At 42.3% G+C, this 26,840-nt stretch overlaps 1 protein-coding gene across 1 annotated transcript in view; it reads left to right on the top strand.

Moving 5' to 3' along the window:
* The window catches only part of neo1a (neogenin 1a), a 157,931-nt gene that overhangs the window by 89,910 nt on the left and 41,181 nt on the right, over positions 1-26,840 (top strand). Inside the window, exons 4-7 of the mRNA XM_056607650.1 lie at positions 1,134-1,287; positions 12,999-13,141; positions 21,906-22,060; positions 22,480-22,600. Of these exons, the coding sequence (XP_056463625.1) occupies positions 1,134-1,287; positions 12,999-13,141; positions 21,906-22,060; positions 22,480-22,600 (573 nt within the window). The remainder of the gene's footprint in view (positions 1-1,133; positions 1,288-12,998; positions 13,142-21,905; positions 22,061-22,479; positions 22,601-26,840) is intronic.

The raw sequence follows: 26,840 nt of genomic DNA, 5'->3' as shown, positions 1-26,840 counted from the left end.
CGTGACATCCCTATGTGTGAGACATAAAAACCAGGACATTTTGGTCAAGCTTTTATTCGAAAGTGTGTTTGAATGTCCTTGATGTATTTGAATCTTTTTATGATTGATATCAATGACAGGGCAGTATATCCTATAAGATCCATAGGGTTCCAAACACTTTGCTGCCATTGTTATTTAGTACAGTTCGAGGTTCTCCCCTTTACATTAATGCCTCGGCGTCATCCTGCTCTCATCTCTAAATATAGTGTGTTGATGGCTGGTAGGTTGTCCTGTATCCCACAATGCATTAGAAATCCATAAACCCCCGCCCATTCAGATCCATAGGCACACAACATATCCTCCACCTCGCTCATTTACTCTGACCGGTAACACAAGGAGAAAGCATCTATAGTGACCTTCGACAACTTACCCAGGTTGAATCAGAAAAAGGGAATGCTTCCAGGGGGGGTTGTCAATGCGCCTGCTGTAACCTAGCATCAGCAACTCAAAGTCGGGCTGATTCCCTGCTCAACCCCTCCCCCCGAACCACAGCGAAACAGACTCAAGATTTATTTACTGAGTAGTTAAGGAGTGACTGCTAGTGCAGGAAAGATATTAGAGATGGTAAATCAGGCCGCCAGAATTGTTGTAAATCAGGCACTGGTGAGAATTGCAGAGAAAGGCTGAACAGAGGGCGAGGAATGTGATGTCGTTCTGTTAAACGCCTGTCCCATAATAGATTAAAATCCAGCTTTGACATGCGCTAACTTGAGATCCAGTCATACTACAAACACCACATACATGTAGGATTTGTGTTTCTTACCCAGTGTGTGGTGGTGCTGAGACCGAAGAAACGGCCGTGACCTGTAGGTCAACAGTGGACATTATCTATGCAGTTAGTTACTGTTGAATCTGCGGGGGGCCGTGCTGTAGGAGGGTGGACTTTTAAGGCACTTTGAAGCCTACTCAAAGGGTTAATACCAATGCCCCAGTCGTAATACACACACACACATGTACACAGAGAGAGTCCTTTGATTTTCCAAGATGGATGACGCCCAATAGAACAGAAAACCTGGATGCTCTGCCTCACAACCCCCTGCGCTGTCCCTATACTGAGCCTCTGACACCACTATCTGGACCCTCTTCCTCCACAGAGACGACGGAGGAAAGGAAGCCTGAGTTCCTGGTGCTGCCAACCGCCGTGACCAAGGTGGTGGACACGGGTGTGTTACTGCTGCCCTGCGCCGCCACCGGCTTCCCTACACCCTCCGTCCGTTGGATGCTGAACGACAAAGTTCTGGATGAGAGGTGAGATGACACCCATCACCAAGTGCCATGCTGTTTGGTGCTGCCATTTAAGAAAGACAAGCTACATCGATAATAGGGCTGGGTATTGCCAGGTACCTCACAATTCAATTCAATTCGATTATTTAGGTCTTCAGTTCATTCGATTAGATTTTGATTCGATATTGATCCAATTGCCTCGATATCGATTCAATAATACGTGCAGATGACAAAAAATCCTAAATATTATTTAGAGTTAACCATTCTAAATAATGTGCTTTGACAAGCAAAAAGGGAATACACCATTGTATAGTATTGTTCCTGAGCTAAACTTGCAGCATAAAATAATCATAACATGGACAAATGTAAAAGGGCATGTACATCTAGGCATACTCGCTTCTAGATTGCAATCACTGAGTATGCTGCTTTTTTTTTTTTCTTTTTTTTTTTATGGAATTAACCGATTTCAAAAAAGTTCTGAATCGAAATTTAATCGAGAACAAATAAATTGCAGTGCATTGATGAATGGATATTTTTACCCATCCCTAATCGACAACATATTGTGTTTTGTTGTTTTACACTGTGGTTTGGCTTGTGTCGGAATCGACTTTTCGAATCGTCATTCCGCCAACAACATTATAGTGCCCCCACAGCCTTGTGGCTCTGTAAGAACCGCCTCAGCCTTGTGGCGCTATGAGAGCTGCCTCCTGTGGTTCCCCCTCATTCACTGTCTCTCTGGAGGAGCAGTAGAGACAGTGATGTGCCGAGGCTTTGTTTCTAGCAACTGTGGCCTCCGGCACAAACACACAAGTTCGGGCACCTCCTCCCCCGAGGTGTTAGTGCCATTCCTGCCACCGCTAGGCAAAGAAACCAGGGCCAGCAGTGGCCTTCAACAAATGAAATGCAGGCACAAGGTGTCAAATCCCCATGTGCTTTCACTCCTCTGGCTCTCCTCAGCTCAGACCCAGCAGCCACGCTGAATTCCCCAAGAGGCGTTGACCGTAGAAAGACCCCTTCAACCAATTAGGGATCTTGGTTTACCTACACCACATGAGCAATTTTCGAGCAATAACTCCTAGAACGGAGGCAATCTACAGAAAAAAATCAAGCTTTATTTGGGCCCCAATTATCCAGTTAGAGGACGAAATGCTGTAAATTCTGTCCGTAAAAGGAACAGATATGCGATTTTCATATGGGAAACCACCAAGTCTTTATTATATTGATAGCCACTTATGTATGTCGAGTAGCAATGTCAAAGTTTTAATGCAACATGTAAATGAAATAATGAGTGAACAGTCCTAGCTAATAAGGTCATTAAACGTTGCACTTGCTTATGATTAAAAAGCGCTGGTAAGTATCTGACTTCCCCATCGCGTTCTTTCCTTTGGGATCTTCTTTGTGTAATTAGCTGGGCTGTTCTCCACCAACAGGGAGCTCTTTGCCTTATTGCAGTGGACCGGTCATGTCTTTAGCTTCTGGAACGTGCAAGGTGTCTGTAAATACATGACCAAATGAAGAACCTTTAGGTCGGATACTTGCATGGACCATGTTGGGAGAAGCTAGTGGGATGTTGTATTGTCTCTTTGGCTCCTTCTTTCCTGCCTGGGTTGGGCATCAAATATGGTGGTTAGATGAAAAATATGTAAAAGTATGAGGAATTGTCTTAAAAGAGCTTTTAATTGGTCTTAAAAAAGAGTGAACCAAATTAAGCCGTTTAAAGGCGGTGAAGATGACACGTGAAGGAGGTTTACGGACAGGAATCGGAGCCTATTGAGTGGGATTCTAACGAGCTGGACGTTTATACTCACATTAGCACTGCCGCTACAAATTGCCTCTCTCCTGTATTTATGCGTAATTCTTCACAAAGTAAGGTCTTTCCTTAAAGCAAGCCTTTAAAGACCGTAACGGCGTCGGTGATTAGACCTATGTAACCGTGTCTCCTGGGTTCACAAAATTATTTTTTACCTATTTCATTTGTCATTGAACTTTGCTAAGGCTTATTTAGCCTAACAACTTTTTTCATGAACTCAACCTGCCACAAACAATCGTCAACTTTGGTCTTTGTGATAATCAATGTTTGTAATAACGCCATTTAAAAGAACAGCGTTGGGGAACGCTGTTATTCTTTCAGTAACGGGGTAATCAGGGATTGCACCCCTGGCTCCAAACACAAACTGCTAGTGAGGAGACCGGGTGGGTTAACAACGAGATAAGCAATTATGATTGGCTAAGGCAGAGTCATGTTTCATGGGAGCCAATCGCCAGTGTTTTTACACACAAGCCAGGACACGCCACAAACGGACACAAACACACACCCACACACACACACACACAGAGAATGGTGCCTCCGGAACAATCCGATGAAAAGTTGTCATTTTCTGTGTGATTCGGCAGATGTTCCAAAGCCTTTGCAACAAAGCAAATTAAAATTCAGTTGGAAGTATATCAGGGCCTTGAATGGGCAGTTCAACCATTTAGTTACTTTCCCTGGTAACAAGTTACTTTTATTATAGAGTAATTCAGTTACTAGGAACAAGTAGTGAGTAACTATAACTAATTACTTTTTCAAAGTAACGTTCCAAACACACGTGATAAGACATTTATAAAGTAATGATAGGTTGATTCAGTTGTATGTCTCCTTACTGACGAGTCTGTTGATTCCAAAATAATAAAGTGCTATATTGCTATTATTTACTTTTGTGGCGAGAGCAAGCTAATGCTCATTACTGTAAAACACTAATTTTTGCAAATTATATTGGTATTGATTGGTATACATAGAATACATTGTAATCATGGTTATTATTTCTTAGAATAATTGTTGTGATTAATTCTTTAGTACCCTAGCTCACTACCTCAGGCTACTTTTGGACGTTATGGAGAGTGTACCAGATCAAATAAATAAGGGTCATTCTTATGGTAGAAGACTAGAGAATACTATCAGCCTATCCAAATTCCATACGGAAGGATTTCTGCGATGCTTTCTTTGTATGCCTTGTGGCAAACAAATGCTGAAATCCATGTATCCCTTACTGTATTTAATCAATGTCAGGCATTAAATATGTTTGTTTCGGTAGAAAGGATTATGCTGTCTAGTGGCCCTTTCGGATGTTTATTCAAAAGCATACTGCAGTCCCTCTCCGCGTTATAGCAGTGTTTATCATATCGTCACAAGATGGGCAACTTACCACAGAAAGCGATATGTAAGATTTCTTCTTCGGAAGAAAAGAGGGTTTATAGTTTATAGCAGTGTTTATATCATTTCATCACAAGATGAGCAACTTGTCACAGAATATCTACACATATTATAAGCGACCCACAACGTAAGACATCACATTCACGATAATGAACCACGCGGAGAGGGGGTGCGATTTCAGACGGGGATTCCATTTAAGCATAACACCGGCATCTTTAAATTCTAGCATCAGCATTCAGTCAACAATAGTGATTTGTTATTGAACACCGCAGGATCAGAGCGCAAGAACACGCCGTGGACCGTGACAGAGGTGGAGTCGCTCCTGTGTGTAGCTCTGTCTGTTTGTATCTCGTAGATAAGCATGCGCAGTTTCGCGTGTGCGCGCTATGCGACCCGCCCACGTTGAGGAGGTACTATTCTAGATGGAAACACGACGTGTCTGAAACCAAACCAAGTCATGCCACGCTTAGTCGTGGCGAGTTGAGCTCGTACTGTCTGTGGAAAAGAGGCATAAGATAGTGATAGGTCAATCATTCAGTAACAAATAAAAGTTCAAAAATAAAGAAAATAAATATCTAAATCAATAACAAATAACATCAGTTCAAAAATAGAGAAAATAAAAGCACAATAGTGTCAATCCTTGCCTCATAAAATGGGCTGAGATCCAAAAATAAAGAGCAATGTAAATGACCACGTGTATGGCTCATTACTGAGTTAGTGGCTGCACATAATTTCAAAATGTGGTTGCTCTCAAGTCGTGTTCAATGTTGAGCATAGACCTGTACTTTGTTTTCAGTGTTGCAACAGCTGAAAAACCAATCTCGGCGATAAGGTGTGGCAAAGGGAAGAAGAATGTGCACAGCTCTCTTCCCAATTAGTGCATATTCCCTCTCCACTCCAAGCCAGAATTCACTCAGTGTCTGAGCTGTAAATTCAGCCTTAGGGTTGAGTCAGAGGTCAGCTCAATAAATTGGTCCTATTCAGCAGAGTTGAAATCAGCAGGTGCTGCAGATAGAATATAAATAATAATAATATATAATAATAATAATGTGATGTTCCGTTTCACAAGAGTGGCTCCAGGATCAGAAGTTTTTGCGGATTCTCAAAAGCATCAATACTGTCGCGCTCGAGGCGCCTGTCCCATACCTCAGGTTTCTTGGTGAATCCAGTGATCTTATCTGCCAGGTGAGGTAGTGGCTTGTCTTTGCCTTGTATTTGGAGAGTTAACTCGTTGAGGTTTCCAAATACGTCACTAAGATAGGCCAACTTCGTCAAGAAATGTTCATCAGTGTACTTGCTTGCAGATTCATACATGCGCTCTTCCTCCAAGAAGAGGCGGATCTCTACTCAAACACGCGCGACAGCACTTGGGAATGGACGGAACTCGGGAATGCCACCTTGCCTCATTTTGAAATAGTACAGCTGTTTGGTCAGCTCCCGTCTACTCCCAAAGTGTGGAGGACTGACGCGCTTTTAAGGGCCGGGTCTTGATGAAAATTAGCACTCTCAATATCTCATTAAAAATCTCATTCAGGTCGGGACTAAGCTGCTTTGACGCGAGTGCCTCCCTATGAATGACACAGTGCGTCCACTGCTCATCTGTTAATAGAAATAAAATCAACATGCCCGACCTCCCACAGTTTGAGAAACGCTGCCCTAGTGTTATAGATCCTTCCAGCATGATATCAAGCTATCATGCTGATCTGCAAAGACCCTTTTCATAGTCCACCATATTGACCACGATATCTTACCCCTTAGAAGAAGCCATTACCATCAACAGTTTTTGTTTTGCTTAATACAATACTGCTTGGTCATAATGGTCAATATAATTTATTATATGTCCTCTTATGAGCCATCAATACAGCCCTGTATTCGTAGCATATGTGATGACAGTGATGTTGAAGCCCACTCTTGTTTTATCAATCTTCATAGATAGACATCCGTTTCCTGGATACACACATGAAAAGGACAGCTTTTGTTCCTATGGAAAGTATCAGTCTATCAGCTAATAGAATTCCGTGGTAGTCAATAAACCAGATGAATTATGTATGGTCGCCCAGCGGCGGAATAGTTGCTGCATGTGAATCAGATCTCCTCCAATGCCTCAAAATAGCCTGTCTCTTCTCCTCTTCCATTCACTCTCTTATTTAAATATGATTAGGTTTATTGTATTTACTTATGTATAGATGAAGAAAAGCTCTGTGGGAAACTGTTTCAGTGGGTCCAAAATGGGAGCGTGGCCCCCGACTCATACATACAGGCATGCACACACATGGCAAACGTGTACATCCACACAGGGACGTACACTCCATAACTGTGTCAACCGTTTTGTTGGTTGGCAAGAAATAGGAATACATATATACTCACCGGCCTGCTGCAATATTCATGGTGTCAGTCGACTTAAGGGGAGCCATAGAAAACTCTAAGTTTCTCTAGCAGGGAACCACTGTCGAAGCCATTAGCAAAATGTTCATGTTGATTTCAATGTAACACAACTCTGCTCTTTCCTTTTGCCATTCTGTTCATAAATAATTTTAAGCATTTCCCTTCAGTGGCAATTGATCTCTTTGATCATTTACAAGTTTTGAGATATTGACATCTGGACTGGAAGGGAATGGATGGAATCCATCAAACTAAATGTTAATGTTTGTATGAATGTTATGATAGCCATGGCGCCAGTTTCATTACTGTTTTGGACACGTCAGCCAAGGACGCAGACAAAACGAAGCACCTGAGACATCTAATAACAACTCTGGTCCATGTGTTTAGTGGACTGGAATGACTATCTGACCTAACTGATCAGTCGGAAATCGCATACAGCACGCATACTTTCATGGTCTAATCTTACCAATTCAGGACCGTCTCGGACCGTCTTCTAGATGTATTGCAACCATATTGTACTGTAATTTGTCCCCTGCTGCGAGAAGACCTGCAGATATGCCACCATCGCCCCTTCATAAGCACCAGTATTAGCAAGATAAATGGCAATGGTCCACCTCTTGCAGGCTAATATCTTACTTGGCCTAGAATGCCAAGTTCATTTCCACTTTATTGTTGATTTAAATTAAGGGGAAAAACAAGACGCCTTTGCATTCTTGTGTTTGGTCATTCCAAATTGGATGAGATTATTTTCTCATATTTTTTCTATTTCACTCACAACTCAGTTGTTGATTAATTATGAAAGTGTGTGTGTGTGTGTGTGTATATATATATATATATATATGTATCACCCACAACTGCCATTTAGACATGAACCATTAATCAGCCTCCTAACCCCTCCAAAGACAACATTAATTTTTGATTGAGCTTTTTAAGATTATTCTTCAGGAAAATTCATTGATCGGCATGGTCACGCCGTAGTAGACTGCGTAAGGAGGAACGTAGGTCCTGACTCATAGAGGTCATAAAAAGATCCCCGGGTACTTATCGCAAAGAGTAGGTGACCCCCGGTGTCCTGGCTAAAACTGCCCAACCAGGCTCATTAAATCTGGCCCCCTAATCATCCTCCTGTATTATTGGCTGACTCATTAATTCCCTCACTCTCCACCTCAAGCTGGTGTGTGGTGAGCGTTGTGGCGCAGATTGGCTGCCGTGCATCATCCAAGTGGGTGCTACACATTGGTGGTGGTTAGTGAGGTCCCCCCTTCACTGACAAGCGCTTTGGGGTCTTGGAAAGCGCGATATAAATTATATACATAAAAGTGGTAGGTCCACCTGTGCTCCCCAACACTCCAGTGGATTGCCATTCAGGGGCAAAAGGTTTCGCTCTTCAGCAATTCATTGACTGACACCAGTCAATGATAAAGCAATATAGAGCAATATAATGAGACGAAACAACAATAAATTCAACTACAAATAAGCTATAACAATATTTTGCATAAGTTTTAATCTGAGGGGGGCAATCATGGAAATCGTGGGCTGCTTATTCTTGCACATGACTGTTATAATTTATTTACCAGGTCGCAAAATCCCTCGTTCTCGACGACACTGTAGGGTCTTAGGTCCAATGCGATAAAGCAAGCTACAAGTGTAGATATTCGCTCAGCCCTCTCCGAATTATAGCTCAATTATGGCTGACTAATAAACTGGCTGATGTCCTTGTTCTCTTGAAGTGTGGTCACGTATGTGTTGCTCGGTGCAGTGCTAGCATCATCAATGCTAGCTTCAGCTGCATGGTGTCTGGAAATGTGTGTTTGCAGTTTTTTCGTACCGCCACTGTACTATACACTATACATCTTAAATAGTCGTTGCGTCATTGAAATGGATAGGGCAAGATAGGCTATGCCATCTGTGACCAATGAGAGGCTGTCATTGTTCTCGAATCAATATTGTGATGCACTAGGCCACGGCATTAAGCGTTCGGAACAACGAGAGACTATCCAGTCAGAAACATTTGCGATACGAACCGATTCCTTACTTTTAAATCTGAACAATGACCAGTTCATGTCACGTTTATATTGATACAAGGCTTCACGAATCGATGTAGTTGTATCTTACAGGTTAAAAACGATTACCGATGCGTATCGGATAGTCTTTACACCCCTAATATACATATGTGTGTATGTATATAAATATGTGTTTATGTGTGTGTATATATACATATGTGTGTATTTATATATTTATATATATATCTATATGTGTGTATATATGTGTTAAGTAGTTATATAACAATAAAACCAAACCATACTCTAACTCTGCAGCAGCTCCCTCTCCCTCTTATTACATAAGCTGCTTTCACACACGCGAAAGTCCTGCTATGCTCCTGATGGGCCATATGTGTGAACGACATATTCTGACATTGGTATCCTGAAAATCTCCTCAAAAAAGACTACCCCTGAGGTAGTATTTTCTCCGTAGGAAATGTAAATGACCTTGTATGTGAATGAGGACAAAGTCTGTATTTCTCACATCACTTGTGCGTGTTGATGACTCTTCAGTCTGCATTTGCGTGTCATTTAGTGGCACCCTAAATGATAATCAGCCTGTTGCCAGTTAGCTGAACATTAAAGGGTCCTGGCCTTCCACTCCCTGTTTTCTAAGATAAACACAGAAATCCACATAATTCCCGCCCCTTGCAAGCCCACCCCTCTAAACCCCCCGTTGATTCTACTGATGTCGGAATGACATCGATGTCCGCATATAAAGCATCAGGTGTGAATCACCCTCAGGGTCGAATGTCCTGATATTCAAATGCGGCGAAAATACGGAGGACATGTGTTTAAACGGCCATATTGACTGGACCAAGATTTTCAAGTCAAGAGTACCTCTTGTTATGATCTTTAATACCAGACAGTTATTTTCAACACGCTTTGGTAAGGACAGAACATAAGCAAACCCTAATTCTGGAGTATTAGTTTGTCTGTCTTCACACAGTGGTGTTAATTTCCACATAGTTATAAAGGAAACATTGTAGCTGATTCAGCTTTTATTTATTAGTATGAAGTATTATTAGCCTCTAATTCAACCGTCAGCAGTTTCTCGAATGGAAAACCGGCTTAAATCAGGTCTGCTGCTTCGACTCGATAAAGGTCAATAAACATGTTGGGAGGTAGCCAGAAACTTCTGAACAATGTTTCGTCATCGCTGTTTTTCAATAAACATCAGACCTGGGGTGTAGATAGTGTAGTGATAGATAGTGACAGCAGAGTGAGTTATGATAATGAAGTGCCAGCCCTGCCATGTTTGAACTGAGAAAACAAGACAAGCAACACTGGGGGGGGGGGGGGGGGGGAGAGAGGGGAGAGAGAGGGGAGAGAGAGAGAGAGAGAGATTAGCGTTGCATATTTATTGTGCCAAATCAGATTTCATAATCTTCCATCCCAATTTACTTGTCGCACCTATTTTTATTAGAACAGATTCACTTTAAAGTGTGCTTGAATATGTGCGGGAAAAATAAAGAGAAATTATGACAACTTATGTTATAGGAAATGTATGCTTGTCAGAGCGCATTGGATGGTATGTTTCTGCTGGACACTGATGGGAGTGCAAGGGGGTGTTGGATACCACTGAAATTTGGTATGTTACAACAGTTTCCATCTCGGTTCCCGCTATGGGCGTGAGGAATATATTACCATTTTCATGCCAGTCTTTCCGCCAAAGTTTGACTTACATGTTTTTAACATGTATTTTTTTTTTATCTCCTTTATCCTGTCTTTTATTGGTGTGCGGTGCTTTTATAGGATGTATTTTATTTGTTGGTTTATTATTCAAAGCGCTTCTTAGTTTATTTAAATGCAACCATGAGGATCGTTGCACTAATGTTTTTTAGGGGGATTTCTGTTCGTTCTGTGATTGTCGTTTAACCAAAGGTTAAAAACGAAACTCTTTCCATACGCAAATAGCCCATAACTATTATTTTATCTAATGTCCATTCAGTTTGATTTGTGGTGCCGACTGGCCTGGAGATCGACATTATTTGGTGGGTTAAGTGGAAGAACAGAGTCAGACTTGGAGATGGAAACCAGCTACACAGATTTAAAAGTGTGATTCAGCAAAGTCTTTTTACCCATTAATAATGAATTACCTTTTGTTGTGACACTTGCAGTGGTCCCTGTCCGCCTGCAGGCTGAGATGGCACAAACTGTCCACTGTTGATGGCTCTGTAACTAAACAGCAAACGGCATTCACTACCACCAGCCTCACTCACTGTACTGACCTTACAGGATATTGGATGACCACATTTTATTTTCCTTCAAATGCGCCTCAGACTCTATACTTTCTCTGTTGCCAGTTTTATCTGCACCACGCTGGACAATTAGAAGTCAAATGTCTATTACATGCAGTCAAAACAATATCCAAGCCTAGTAACTAGGTGCAATTAGCATATTAACACTAAAGCCGTCTGTGTGTGCAAACTCCTTTCAGCCCTATGGCTGTGTGAGATGTATCATTTATTTTTAATTATCACCTTGCTAACACCTGATTGGCCTGTGGAGCAATGTATTTGTACAACAGCGATAGTGTCTGGAGTATCGTAGCAGATTATTAGAGAGTGCTTGCCCGGTGCTATTGAATCTCCCTCACCAATTCAACTTCAACTCATTTATCTGGAACACCTCTCACAGGGTGGATAATGGAGGATCTGCTCAATCCGCAGAATGCCTTAGCTTGAGCAATTAAGCACTGACTTTTTTTTTATCTGGGACACAATGAGCGGACAGTGCCTCCTTCAGCTTTGTTTAACCTTTTGAATGGAGATGATCCAGTCATCATCTCCACAGTGAACTCAGCATAAAGGGCCATCAGTGTATCAGTGGCCTCCATGGTGAGCGGTCTCTGCAAAGTTTCCGCCTTAATTGTGCCCTTGGACCCTTTGCAGAAAGACGCAATTTAAACAGATCTTGTGTCCTGTAGTGCAGCATACAGGACTTTCATTGTTCTTTTTCCTTAACAAAGGCCCATTGTCATTACCAAAACTCAAGTTGTCTTAAGAGCAGGGTGGTCCTCTAGCCTAAATGCAGCTGTAACTGGACAGAGCCACTCGCACTGTGTACAGCGTCGAAGCGTTAAGAAAAGGTGCCTTTCTCTGAGGCCCCTTGTGGTCAGGCCAGGCCCCAGGTGGATGTCTGGGTACTATACAACCAACTGCCCTCTCCCACTGTCGCAAAGTCAGCCCTCCCACAGCTTACTTCAGCCTTTAAACTGAGGTTCCCCCTTCTGAGGGTCAGACCGTCAGATTAAAGCTACCAAGCCGGGTGAGTAGCTCTTGAAGCACTTTCAAAATGCTGCCAACAGACCACTCGTGCACTTACTCAGCTCAGACCATGTATGAAGGCCGGATAAATGCTTCCTCCATTCGTCTTTACAACCACAAAATGTAAGAAGTTCCTGGCTGTATCTCCTGTTACAGCCCATGGTGTCATGTTGGTGAACAGTTTGGTTTTAAGGCTCTATGGATGGCGTGCAGAGAAGTGTGTTTTTACTTCCATAGTTTCTTGTGCTACCTACTGCGTTTAGCCTCAGCACCAGTGTACCAGTGTTTGCACGATGATCTCCCATTGACATTCCTCTCTTTCTCTATGTTCTCATCCTGCACTGCTCGCCCACAGTTCCTCCTTTATTTATTTTCCTTGTCTCTTTTTCTTTCCTTTTATCCGTCTGTCCTCCCTCTGAATCCTCGTCTCTCTGTGTGTGAGCTATTGGTTTCTCTCCACTTCTTCTCCCAGCATGCCCCGGTGACGGTTGAGTCAAGCGCCGGGGCCCACAGCAGACTGCTTCCACGTGGCTCCATTGGGAATTGCAAAGCGTCTGCTTGTTTAAGATGGATGGCCACTGGGTTTGAGGCAAGGCCGGTGCTAATAGACATGAGCAGATAATTCGGGTCTTGGCACATATTTTAGATGCACCATTAGTTTAGTGGGGGGTGGGGGGGGGGGGGGTATTCAACTTTATTCTTATGCGAGACTAATGCCAAAGTTTGGTTACATAGTCATCACTGGGATTTATTTTATCTCCCGATTTCTTTGCAGTATAAATCCTATTTCAAAAGAAGCCCTAGGGTTTACTTTATTCTATGCCTTGATTCATCTTTCTTCTTCCTCAGTGGGGGTCGTCGCGAGGTGGTGGCCGGTGGCAGCCTGCTGATCTCCAACCTCACAGAGGAAGACGCAGGACTCTACACCTGCGTGGCCCACAACGGCATCGACAACAGCACTGTCCACGCCCAGGCCCTGCTCACTGTGCAAGGTACAAGGTTGTTTTGCAGAGCTTCACTGCATCTGGAATTTAAAATCTCAATGATGTTCATGTGGCTCTTTGTATGATCAAGGTCGCTATATAGGCTGCTTCGGGGAAGAATATTTTTTAATGGACACTGGGCCTTCATTTAATGGTTGCTTTGGAAAGGGTATTGACAGAATGTCTCTCGACTCTTTCACGACCACACATGTTAGGAATTTCCGTGGGATGCAATGAATGACAAGGGAGAGAAGCACTACATTTTTATTTAGGACTACAATGATGGGCAGCTGTTTAATGTAGTCATATTGATTATATTAAAGTGGAGTATATAGAATAACTAGAATAGTGAGCGACTTCTTGCTGCGTTGAACATGGGAAACGGAAAGCCAAGTATAAATAATCCCAGCCTTGCATAGTCCTTACTGTGCCATTGTGTTATTAGTAGTAGCAGTCTGTTATCACTGCCTGTTACCTGTTAAGAGGTTTTTGGTGCATATTATCTACTTGGGTCTCTCCATAGCAGGTGGCCGGTGGGTGTGAAGCAATAAAACGTCTAGCTAGCTTTCGAGCCAACGGTCACCATCTTAGTTTGGCAATGATTGGGGTGCGGCTTCCCAGAGTTCTGTCTCAGAGTTGTAGTAATTGGGAGGTAAAATTAATCTCATTCTCAATGGGTCGATTGTGTGCTGGCTTTAATAAATAACACCATCCTGCAACCAAAACCCAATGTCACTGCTGCTAGTACCTGCTTGGTAGTGCCTCTCGATTAGAGTGAAATTGGCTCCCCAGGTGCAGTATTTTTTATCTCAGCCTTGGAATGTTTGACAATCTTCTTTATAATGCCAAATAGTCAGTGTTGGATCAGTTTTTATTTATTTACAAGGTATAACAGATGCATTCCAACACTGAGCATGGAGTAACCATTTGCAACACTGGTAAAGAGTGGGGGATGATATGGATTTTAGCATGAAGGATGATCTCATAAGGAGCAGGGCCTGGAGCTTATCTGTTTGCATATTGTCCAGCTCAGGTGATGCAAGCCACAGAAGATGGTGCTGAAAATCAGAGGCTCACCTGTGGCGGGTTCCCCAGCGCTCTGCCTTTTCATTCCTAGCCACTGCAAGCTTGGCATAAAGTAGATCAAATATAAAAAAAATCATACTCCTCCCTCACCCCAATTCTCCAAATCATGTCTACATTCCCATTGTCTCTCAGTTTGTTGAACTAGACCAAATAATAATGCTTTGACACCATCTTCTCCCTCGGGAAACCTGGCCGCAATTCAGTGAGATCTCCCCCCGAATGGTTCCTTCAGCTCCCCCTGAACCCTGATCTTCCAGGCCTAATCCCATCTCCAGCCTTATGGATTTGCTCTTCCACCATATTGGTGAAAACATCTGGATCGTGGTTGTAGGATATAATGGTTTGATTAAATTCTGTGCCCTCGACACACACAGGCCGGAACTGCATTGACTTACATTCTGTTCAGCCGACACGGCACCAATTGATTCCCTCCCTCAGCTAGAGGTCTGACACGCATCAATTGACAGTCAATCAATTACCTCGAAAGACAGTTATGGTTTTGAAAGACACTGCAAACCGATTGGACGCGTCTCAATGGCATCAACAAAAGAAATACATTTTTGCCGTGACCTACCGCCTCTAAAGCACCTTTGGGGCCTTTTTTACTGCAGTAATGAGGTGGAATCTTGAGTTTATTGCCAGTGGCTTATCCTAAAAAACTTGCAATTCACACCGAGCTGTGCAGGAAGTTTGTGTATTGGATTTGATACACCGCTTGTATCCGGCCTTGAGACATCTCATGACACCTGTAGAATAAGCCATTCTGGTTTGAGGACTGCTGCATGAGCTTGCACACAGAGGCCATTATGCAGTGGATTAACAACAGCTGCACATGTGTACAGCTGACATAAATGTGTGTATAAACATAACATAACAATCGATAAAAACATCTTAATTACTTAATATAAATGATTTATGGAGAACCATAGCGATTGCATTCAACATGGGTACATTCACAGTGTAACTTAAAGTAATAAATAATACAGCCTAAAACACTTTGTTCTTAAACATCTATAGGGGAAGTATAATGCACCCCATGTCCAATTAAATCGTTATTTGCAATTTGTTACCCAGAATTACTCCCCTCTTAACATCAGGAGGCAATATTCAATAAATTGTGCATTTATAAATTAAACGGATATATGTGTGTGTGTGTGTGTATGTATGTATGTTTATATATATATATGTGTGTGTGTATATATGTATATGTATGTACATGTGTTTATGTATACATACATAAATATATACACATATTTATATGTATATATTTATTTCTATTAATGCTTCGTTTTATTATCCATCCGTTTTGGAGGTCCGAGGACGTTGCCTAGCCACGCGCACGAAAACGCCCCTTTTCCTCGGACGGCGAACTCGCCATCTCGGTTGAACTCAGTGGTGACCGAGCAAAATTCCGAGACAGAATTCAAGATGGCTGCGCCCATTGTGACTTGAAGTATGAACTGTTTTCATTGTGCTTGGACCGCTTTGGTGGTTTGAATGGCAATTTCAACAGCTACAACAGCTTTCCGGGTGGCGTCCATGTTTTCCTCCAACAAGCGAGCGAAATAATAAAACGCTTGAAGTGTGGGCGTGGCGTCGGATCCGAGATCTGAGTCGGTTTGCAGAGAATAACGCACCATTATATATGTATTTTTATTTAAATGTATATTTATATATATAACTATGCATGTGTGTGCGTGTGCGCGTATAAAAAAAGTTCTCAGTAACCTGGTCATACCAAAACGGGATATTCCTAAAGTGATTTCAGAATATCGGTGTGTGTGTAGCTCCACGTTTTCGCTACCCTTCAGACGGCTTGGTAACCCAACGGAGGAGTGCCTTGCCCAACTTTTGGCGTTAGAAACGCCAATATAAGAGAACCGAACCGCAGCGCTCAGCACAAACGCCAACAGAGCCGCACTGTACCGCACTGCTCGTATGAAACGAGGCATAAGACTGAGCGCCGGGTTCGTTGATTCTCGTAGCCAAGACTGGAGGGGATAACCCCTCCCTCCGGGCTGCTCCACAGCCAGGGCTCCTGCTTATATGTTCATAGCGCAGCAAGGGCTCCAGCCTGAATAGACGATGAAACGATGGCGGGATCCAGATCTCTAAGCTAGTCACACCCACTCAGAGGAGGACTTTCCTCCTCTCCCATTGAACCCCTTGTTATTCACCGGCCGCCAGTACTAAGGGAGAAATTAATGGGAGTCAATAGAGGCTGAGGGAGGAACGTCCTCCCTGAAGTAGTTGTCAATAGGCGATGCTAATGTCCCTTTACCGAGGGAAATTAACATTACATACAAAGGCATTAAAGTAGTCATATTTAAGGGCATTCATTCATTACATTAGTCTGGGCAATCTAAACATTTTTATACTCAACATTGTTAAGGAGGATTTTCCTCACTCTCCTCACTGGGGAAGCCTCCACTGGTGTGTGTGTGTGTGCGTGCGTATGCGTGCGTGTGTATGTATGTACGCATGTATGTATATACTGTATATGTGTGTGTCTATGTGTTAAATATGTTCATGGCTTAAATAGGTTCATTGCAAAAATGTAAAATGCAAGGATCTTGAGTCTGTTGACGTCATATGGGAGTAGGGCTGCAGCTATCGAATATTTTAGTAATCGATTATTCTACCGATTATTCCATCGATTAATCGAGTAATCGGATAAAACATACATTGCTTAATTGAAAGGTAATTATAAATAAACATGAGAAAATAACACTTTTTTTTTTTTCACAATTAATAATGAACAACCAATTTGTTTCCTTTTTTACAGAACTTCCATGCTGCAGCATCTCAACAGAAAACACCTATTCTACTCGGCAGACGTTGAGATGCTGCAGCATGGAAGTCGTGCTGCTGTGGTACGCCAGCTCGGTCTTGCAGTGGACACACACCACGGTCTTCTCAGTAATGTTCAACGTGAAATGATCCCAAACCTTGGACATTCACTGTCGCTTTCACCTGCCCGTTTGGCTCTCCTCACTATTTTCGCTCATGTCTTCCATTTTAGCAAGTGCTAATGTTAGCCCCTAAACAAGTCAAAACATGCCGCGTCTGTCCGTTCTGTGGGTGGCGTATGCGCCGGTTGTGTCACACAAAAAATGGTCCGTGCGGAAAACTGTGACCTCAGCTGTAAAATTAAATAAACGATGACTCGAGGCAAGAAAAATTAATCAATCCTTTTTTGTAATCGAATTATTCGAATCAACCGATGAATCGTTTCAGCTCTATATGGGAGTATTACTAACGAATGATACTTATTGTGTTGATGCTATCGCAATTTTAAAGACATACCCTCAAATCAAACCCATTGTATCTACTGAAGCATTGACCCTGATGAAGTAGTGGACAGATTTTTTGTGTGAAATATTTCTTTAATATACATATTTTACTTGCTCTATATTTTGATTCTTCAACAGCAGCGCCATGTAATCTAAACAGACCTTTGTTAAAAAAGGACAGATTTTGCGTAATTTGGTTAAATGTGGCCGTGGAGGAACCTTCTACCCTTTATTTGAGCTAGCAATGGGATAAATGAGGCCAGAGACAGTAGCAGCAGCTTTTCATTATGGCCACCACCCAGACCTCGGCCTTCCCTTGTATATGTGTCTTAGAAAAGGACAGAAATAATTGCTCCACAAACATCTTCGTCGGTGAGTTTCGTTCCATTCGCTGCTCACATGCAGGAAATGCCTGGGCTCTGTAAAAGTTTCATGTTCTTCTCATATTCCCTGCCTTTTAGATGTACTAGCCACCAACAACTGCCATACATGTTCCATGTTGTATAGAAAAAGAACGGCAGTCTGTCACCATCTTATTGTTGTTGAATGGTCCAATTAGTTGTTTCAATAAAAGGAAAGATATTTATCTCAAATGCAACATTATTATAATTATTTTTATTTAGACGTTTTTCAATTTTACATAATCATACAAAGCGACATTCAAATAAATCGTTGAAATCGCTGCCAGTACCAAAGTGAATTGAAAGCGGAAGATAATTAAAATAAGACTTGTTTGCTAACAATAGTATTTTTAAACCAATACATTGTTACACAAATCCAAATATCAGCAGCAAAATGTTGCTGTTCAGGTAATCGAGAAATGGTCTGCAAATCTTTGGGCTTGAATACCATATTGACTCATCTTCCTGTACACCCATCTGCCTCTCTGTCAAAGGGGAAATTCTGACTGGGAATAGAAGAAGTGGAACTTTCCATCATCTATTTAAGGCACTCAAATGCAAAACATTTCCCCTTGTTTTTGGAAATCCAACATTATACTCAACATGAGATTGGAAAAGCAGTATGTCCCATTTCCTACCAGAAACACCAATTACGCAGACCCTTAGTAGGCAGTATCTATTACTATCTATATCTATTATCTTTTTGAGGCAGTTTAATCAAAAAAGATGAATATCCTCTGAAGTCTAGCCTTTTAATAGCTCTACATCTGTGGCATTCTGAAAGTCTCTTGTTTCCAAAAGGCCATATTAAAACCAAGTAAAGATGACTTTATGAGATTAGATCAGGACTGACTCAGTATAAAATAACTCTTCCATTGTTATAATTTGTTAACGGCCAGAGAGACTTGAAGATAAATGTTAATTGGTTTCTTTTTTACAGAGCCTTCATCTGTTGTTTGTGGAAGCTGTGCGTCGAGCGACGTGAGGTGCATTTCATGCTGAAGCCATATGTTTTGTTAAGGATTAAGAGGAGGGCCAATGCCTTTCGATGAGCAAAACTGGTAATTAGTCGTGCTCCTCTAGCCCTCAGGGCAAACTCTGGCTGCACACTATGTCTATGTCTCAAACCAGGAAATGTTTCCATGGTGATTATTTCTACTTCTTGGACCCTATTGGGCTTACAAAGGCTTTGAATCACGAGTGGCTCTACAGGTAGTAATTTAGTTTTTCCTGTAAGAATCTTGTTCCAACTCATCTCCGGCTACATACTAGACACTGGGAGAGGAGACACTCTCCTGAGAAGCATTTTCTGAATTCTGTGGTGCTTTATTTAACAAGCCGCCAGTAAAGACACGCCAGGCCTGGCAATGGCTTCTGTTTTAACAGTCCACTGGACCGGAGTCACAAGTAAACAGAAAGACTGCTCCTTTTAATAAGGTACGCACTGGAGAAAGAATATACAAGCCCTGAAACAAAGAACACCACTGTTCCAGCTCTCATTTAATCTCTCTCTCGTTTTCAGAGCCAGTCTATCTTCCTATATAGCACCTTGGATTGTATTGATTCCAACACGTTTGTTAGACGGTAACTAGATTTGATCAACCGTTAACCTTTTCATGTGGTCCGGTTGTTCCTGTTGCCTTTCTCATATGAGACACATTTTTTTTTTACCCCAACTGTGTTCATAAAATTAAACCTGAAGTATCCAAAATGCCTACATAATCAAAGTAATAATGCCAGTCATTGGTATAATTAAACCATAATTTCATTATTTAATTATGCACCCTGTCTTTAGCTGTGTTGTTGTGGACGTAGAATCATTTTAGGATCAATACAAAATAAACACTAACGTGGGTGCTTGGGTCTGCCATTAGCCACCAAACAGGCCACTTGTAGTCAGCTGGCCAGAGAAATGGTGGAAGATCAGATATTATGTTGCTTAATAAGGACTATCACACACACACACACACACACACACACACACACACACTTGAATCCAGACATCCGACCGACCATCTAAGCTTATTGGTGTATTCTGCAGTGGTGCTCATTGCTCAATCCAATAGGTTCCAAATGCCTGGGCTCCATTCAGGGGAAATGGTGCATGCCTGCCTGTAGTGGGGTTGGCAGAGAGACAGAGATAATCCACAGAATAGAGGAAGACGGGCAGATTAAGTCAGAAAGAGTGCTGGTAGGATGACATGGGGCGAGAGACACTGAACAAAAAATATGAACTGGAGATGCTGCAGGATCCAGGTGACTGATGCCTTGCTACAGACACACATGCACACAGACACTCAACCACACATATATAAATCCAAAATATAATATAGAATCCAATGTAGATAAAGACACAGACCTGTCTTTTGGCAAAATAAAATCATCAGCATAACACAACACAGCCAAGGATAGAGGCTCTAAATGAATGGCTGGGTGGATTGATGTATTGGGAATAACTGGAGTTAATCCCTGTTTACTTTGGATGTGGGTAGGACACAACCAATTGTCATGTAGTAGGTTTCTCTAACTCATACATCATGCCAGCCATGCATAGAGACATGGTACAGAATATTGTTGTTTTGCCGCACAGGATTCCAGAGCCCCCTTGCCGGCCCAGCAAATATAATCAGCATCAAAATCCATCCTATGGCAAACTGCTTGTTGAACCTGTTCAAAGTAAACGCAGGCTTTTAAGTAAATGCAAATGCAGAATCTCTCTATTACACAACCTACACACCTGGGATTACTCTTGCCTTGTGCACAGCAAGGTAATGGCTTGCTTGACATCTTGCCTCTCCCAGAAACAAAACAAAAAACACACACGTACATCGCCGTAATCAATACCTTACTCCAGAATGGACAATAGAAATGACTCGGAATTCATTAGCAAGTAAAGAAATGTCTGAGTTACGTTTTTTGTAATTTGCTTGTTGTGTTTGTTTAATATCAGAGTCCATGCAATTGAAAAAGTTCTGAAACAAAGAAAACTAACCTTTTAATTAAATTAGGAAACATTTTTAAAGATGTGGAAGGCAAGATTACAAGCTTTTGCCGCACACGGCAAAGTGTGTAGTGTTTCTCTATGGAGAATACGGATAATCCTATTAGTGTGAAATTCATACAGGGTGAATTATATCTGGCCTATTGTATATAATACTGAGGGGACTTGAACTCACAACCTCCCAAACTGCAAAAGGAAGATGGAAATGGACCTTGTCCATCGACGGCTATTAATAACGAAGCAAGCACTTGTAAACCGGCTGCTAATCACGTGCCGGAGCCCCAGAGGCCCATAGTGCAGGCTGACATGCAGAGACATGCTAACAATACGGTCGTTTAAACCACTTTCGGTGAGGTTGCTGCTTATCAGAGACACACACAAAGACCGAGGGGTTGTGTTGAAAGGAGGTTCACACAGACACACAGATACGCAGACACACACACACACGCAGACACACAGACACACGCAGACACACACAGACACACGCAGAGACAGAATCTCTTATCTCCCTCCATCCTGATCCAGCCATGCTCCGGTCTGTGTTCTCCCTGCAAAAAATGTCGAGGGTGGAGCTCTGTCTCGCAGGAGATCACATGGCTGCTGCCTGCTTCCAGCACCAGGGCCCTCCTAGAGTCCTGATGAGATACAAAGGACACGTCTTCAAAGCCTTTTGATGCTAAAGGCGGATTTAGCTGCAATCTGTCTACCTCCAAGATGGCTATTTCTCCCCCTCACCCAACTCCAACCTATCCATCCAGCCCTCTGCAGAGCAACACGACCTCACACATATTGCAAAAAAAAATTGAAGGTGGCAAGGTATAAATTGGCTTTATTTATATATTTGACAGAATAAACGCGCTTAGCAGATGAGACCCTGAAAGACCTGCAGAGAATTTTCTTTGTCCAACACCACAAAGCTGTGTAAATCAAGATCACATCTTTGATAAATCCAAAACCTTTAACCAATCTTTCTCTTCCATCTCCTTCGCCAGCTCCTCCCCAATTTGTGAAACGGCCTGCCAACATTTATGCCCACGAGTCCATGGACATCATCTTCCAGTGTGAGGTCACAGGGTCGCCCGCCCCCACCATCAAATGGGTGAAGAATGGAGACGCAGTCATCCCCAGTGATTACTTCAAGATAGTTGTAAGATTCTGTCTTACTGATCCTTTAAATGTCTAATATATGTTGCCAAAAATATTGTATACAGACACGGCTTTTACGATAAAACATGTACCGGTACATCATAGGATATTCAATTATTGATATGCAGGTAGTATATGACATTGCCACATTGTTGTTTGTTAAGTATTGATATTGTTTCCTCTTTGTTTACATTCTCCCTAACCATGCCATGCATTCTGTATTCTTAACCTGGTGGCTCTGGATGCTGAGATGATTAGATTTCATTGTCTCCAAGAGAGGAAATGCATTGGAAACAGTGTTCTTAATGCAACATGAATTGCCTTAAGAACACGGCAGCATTGAATTAATAAACACATATACGCATGAAACCTCAGATGGTAAGTTCGCCACTGCTCACCTGTTGTTGTTGATGTTCTCAGAGGGAACACAACCTGCAGGTTCTTGGTCTAGTCAAGTCTGACGAGGGCTTCTACCAATGCCTGGCCGAAAACGACGCAGGGAATATCCAGGCCAGCGCCCAGCTCATCATCCTGGAGCACGGTAGGAGACCCAGGTCCAGGGGGATGGGAGGGGGGAGGGGGAGTCATGCAGTGAACTCATCTCGGTGATGAGGTCACTTGCCTAACACACTCATCTCTACGTGATCCATAGACAAGTTGTTTCCATCGAGCGAGGGGATGGGTTTGGGGTGGGGGGGGACAACTTGGTCTAGTGTTCAGAGTCTTTGTGTGCTAAATGACGATGTGCGATGGGGAGACTACTGTCTGAAACTTGCTTCTGTGACCAGATCCATGGATGTGTATTTACTGCACATGCAGCTTCTTTTTACATGCCTATGCAGGGGTTAAAGGCACAATCGCTGACCAGGGTCCAGATCCCTAATGAAGTGAGAGTGACCTTGTAATTTCTGTACTGTTGTACGAGAGGTAACAAATATATTGGATGATTAGACTCGGCAAAGCGCTCTGCAAGCCGCTTCATTTAATTTGCCCTCGATGTGTGTTTATCCAGTTCTGAGTCACTTGCGAATATTTCCCGATTCCACTCATTACTTTGGCACACCCAGACCGTAGATAAGACCAGGATATTGTGAGCTACATTTCTAAAGGGTACATCGACCTATGCTTAGTCTCCTCCGCTATGGAGCTACATTGACGTCTGTGCACATCTTCATAGAAGCATGTATCAGCCTTTATCTGAACTTTAGGGGAAACGGGACTTTGATTCGTAAGATTCCGTGATACTCCTGGCAGGAACTACATTTTTAATGGATATGGCCGATTCAATGTCTGGCACTGCACTATTTCACATCCAAAATAACTACAGCTTGAACCTTCTTCACTCACTTGTCTCTGTTGCAACAATGCTCGCGCTCGCTGAAAAGTACAGCACAACCAAGGTAACATAAAGGCAGGCGGTATTGAAAAAGCAGCAGCCGGCAGGCCCTGCCACAATGGAGGCAAAAGCAGCATTCACTGAAAAAGCTTTGAATATCGATGGTTGGCTTGTTATACTTTACTTTTTAGCTTTTAACCAGTTACCCCTTTAAAACAATATTGAAAGATCACGAATTTGGGAACAATAAATGGACGAAGAGGAATCAATTTTTTTTCTGTGATAAAGACAAATCAGGACCAGTGCATTCATATTCTGCGTGTCTGGGAGACTGTCACAACACAAACACACTCCCGTCACACACACGCATACACACACATATACATATACATATACATACACACTCCTCTCCAAGCTGTATACATCTCCATTGTGGCCACTAAGTCAAAAATAATGATGACCCCCAGCATCATGGGCCAGCACGCCTCAGCTCAGTAGTGAAGGTGCGGTTTTGCCCAGCTCAGTTACGGCTCACGTTTCCACCGCCGACAGTAACCTTATGGTAGGGCGGGTTTTAAGCCGGATGGCGATTGCCGCGGCTGCTACGTAAGCATCGTGACCTCATAGTAGTGCTTTGACTTTTTCCCAAAAATCATATTCGAAGTTCGTTTGTTTATTAATATTTGAATATATTGAATATTTGTTCTTAATATTTTGACCATTAAATGCCTTCAGTAAGACCTGGATTGGGCTTTGCGAGGTTTGTTTACCGCGTTGCTATGGTTTCCGGTCTTGCGTGTTCAAACGGTTGATAAGGTTTCTAATAAATTGCTGTCTAATCAATACTTCATTCACTGCCTCTTCCGTGGTCATTATAATATTATGAATAGACTGCGTCGGGTTCTCCGACGTCTCTCCCTCTTGGCCTGCCCATAACAGGTTTGAATATTAAGGGCTGCCTAATATTCGTTCGAATTTTAGTTTATTTTTTGATATTCAAATTATATTCGAATAATGAAGTTCAGAGTCAAAGCCCTACCTCATAGCAGCCCGACACAGTGCAGCCTGCTTATAAATCCAAGGACAAAGAAGAATCCGACACAATGAACAAAGTCCAACAATGTAGATTCAAGAGTCCAAGAAGGACGTCAAACTTTAACGCAACGTTTTTCCTCAATAAACAAAGCTTTCGCCGTTGTCCAGAAATACCTTGCGGGTACTGTGTTTGTTTGTTATTATCACCCTGTCACATGGAAGTGACAATTTTGTCGACCAATTAATGGACAGCGTGTGTAGCTCTATCTTGCCGGCTACACAAAGGGTCCCCTTTCCTTTCGGGTCTTTAGTCATTGTCTAGCCCAGCACATTGTGTTTCATCCCAGCGTGTTCCCATTGTCAGGTACTCTTCTCAACCCCTGCCACATTTGGTTCTTAGCCAGGCACTGATACATTGTGTCTCTTTTGTATCATGCTGCCTTTTTCTGATAGGGTCTGCTTGTCTAATGTGTCATTTATGGTCATGATGAGCCGACTTTGCAAAAGAATCTTCCATGGGTTATCAGCCATTAAACCACTTTTCTTTATTTTTTATGTGTTTCTAGCTGAATTTGAAAGCAGTGTTGGTTGGCCTTTTGCAAGTTTATCAATCATTGGTCCATGAAGAGATCCATCAATCTGTCGTAGTAATTACAAATCTAAAAAAAATCTGCCACAAACACCAGAGGGCGACACATGTCCTGTTCGCATGTTATATTTGTCTATTTGCTTTTGATATTGAGCTGTAAGAGTTTTATATTTCCTTTACTGCAGTTCAAACTGCAGAAAATGTATTGTTATTGTTTGGCAGTTATCGTTGAGGCAATACTTCTGGGAGGTTTGCTAACTGTGGTGTATGAGCTATTTAAAGAATAGCAGTCACCTGTAATCATCTAAAGGAAGTGTGGAAACCATTTTACTGTATGACCTCCTTGTCTAATTATCTGTGGCACTTGTAGATGATTGCAGGGGCCAATTATGGCTTGGAGAGGAAATAGGGCCTGTTTCTCTACTTTGAAGTTGTATACAGCCATTCAAAGCCCTCGTTTATGATTGCTATCTTTGGATATTCTGTGCAGTGAAGAGAAATTTGGAAGATCAGAATCAAATTTTAGTAAAGCGGCATTGTGAGCACAGAAAGCCTTTGTGAAATCAGAAGATTTTTTGATATTGGTTATCTTTTGAGAGGAGGAACAGGTGAAAATGTCTTCTGTAGTTCAATGACAGTTTCTCCAGCTTCTATTTTGCTGGAGAACATTGATTTAAAATATAATTTCCACCATTATTCAGAAAGCACCAGTGATACCATTTATGTGATGGGATTTTTTTTGTGGCAGTAATCATTACCAGATATATTATCATTAATGTATTAAATAATTTGCAGGTTAGGATTCCACAACCAAAAATAAACGGTCAGGGAAGTGCAGGATTTTGTACATCTATATAGGACCGAGCAAACAACAGACATCTATCTCAGTTCTCCGGATGGGCTGTTGGGGAAGGTGTGTGGAACTCGGAGGGCTCATCCAGCAAGGACACTCGAGGCTCTGAAGAGCTGAGCCTCCGATGTGAACACAGGTGCCACATTGACAGGTTTGCAGTCTGATGGAATGGCGTCAGCCAAGCCTGGAGCGGAGCCATTCAGCATGCCATTTGCTCCCTGAGCGTCTTTTCTTTCCAGTTGAAGAGATGCCCCATCATGTGTACATGAATGCCTGTTTCCATCCTCTTTCGCTGTGCCAGCCCCAACCCCCCAGTGGCCTCTCACCTGACCCTACCCTCTCCTCCACCTCCGCACCAACTCGCACAAATAATGTTTTGAAAATTTGGTCTCTTTGTGCTAAAGCCAGGCCCTTCACTGCAGGTGCTTTCAGTAGCCCGTACAAACCCCCGATCTGCTGTTGATTTCTGAATTGAAAGACGGAGCCTTAAAAAAATAAAAAAGCTGCTTGCATCATACAAAAAGAGTAAAAAAAAAACAGGTGGCTCAGAGATTTTCTAGCATTTAAGCTTCTTCCTCAAGCATTGAATTCCTGGCCATACTATTACTTCGCAAATTTCCTATTCCATTTGGTCTAAAAATACACAATTACAAGAATGACTGACACTCAAGAAAACCTAATTATTGTTCGACTATAATTGGATTTTTAAGATGCATGTATACATCGTAGTCTGACTGAAATCTGACCGGGTTTCCCGTTGTCGGATTAAGACCCCTCGATTATTAGATTGATTCGCATTAATCATGCATGCACACGTTCAATCAGATTGGAATCAGACTTTTGCGTTCTGCGAATGCTTGAGATTTTTCCAGGGGCCGTGAGCCGGAAGTAGAAGGAGACGATAGCTGTGGTGTTGTCGCCATCGAAAAAACTGCAAAAAACAACAATGGAGTGGTCAAGGAGCAAGA

The sequence above is a fragment of the Gadus chalcogrammus genome, chromosome 14, assembly GCF_026213295.1.
Source record: "Gadus chalcogrammus isolate NIFS_2021 chromosome 14, NIFS_Gcha_1.0, whole genome shotgun sequence".
NCBI classification, from domain to species: domain Eukaryota; kingdom Metazoa; phylum Chordata; class Actinopteri; order Gadiformes; family Gadidae; genus Gadus; species Gadus chalcogrammus.
This window is presented reverse-complemented; position numbering and strand designations above follow the sequence as displayed.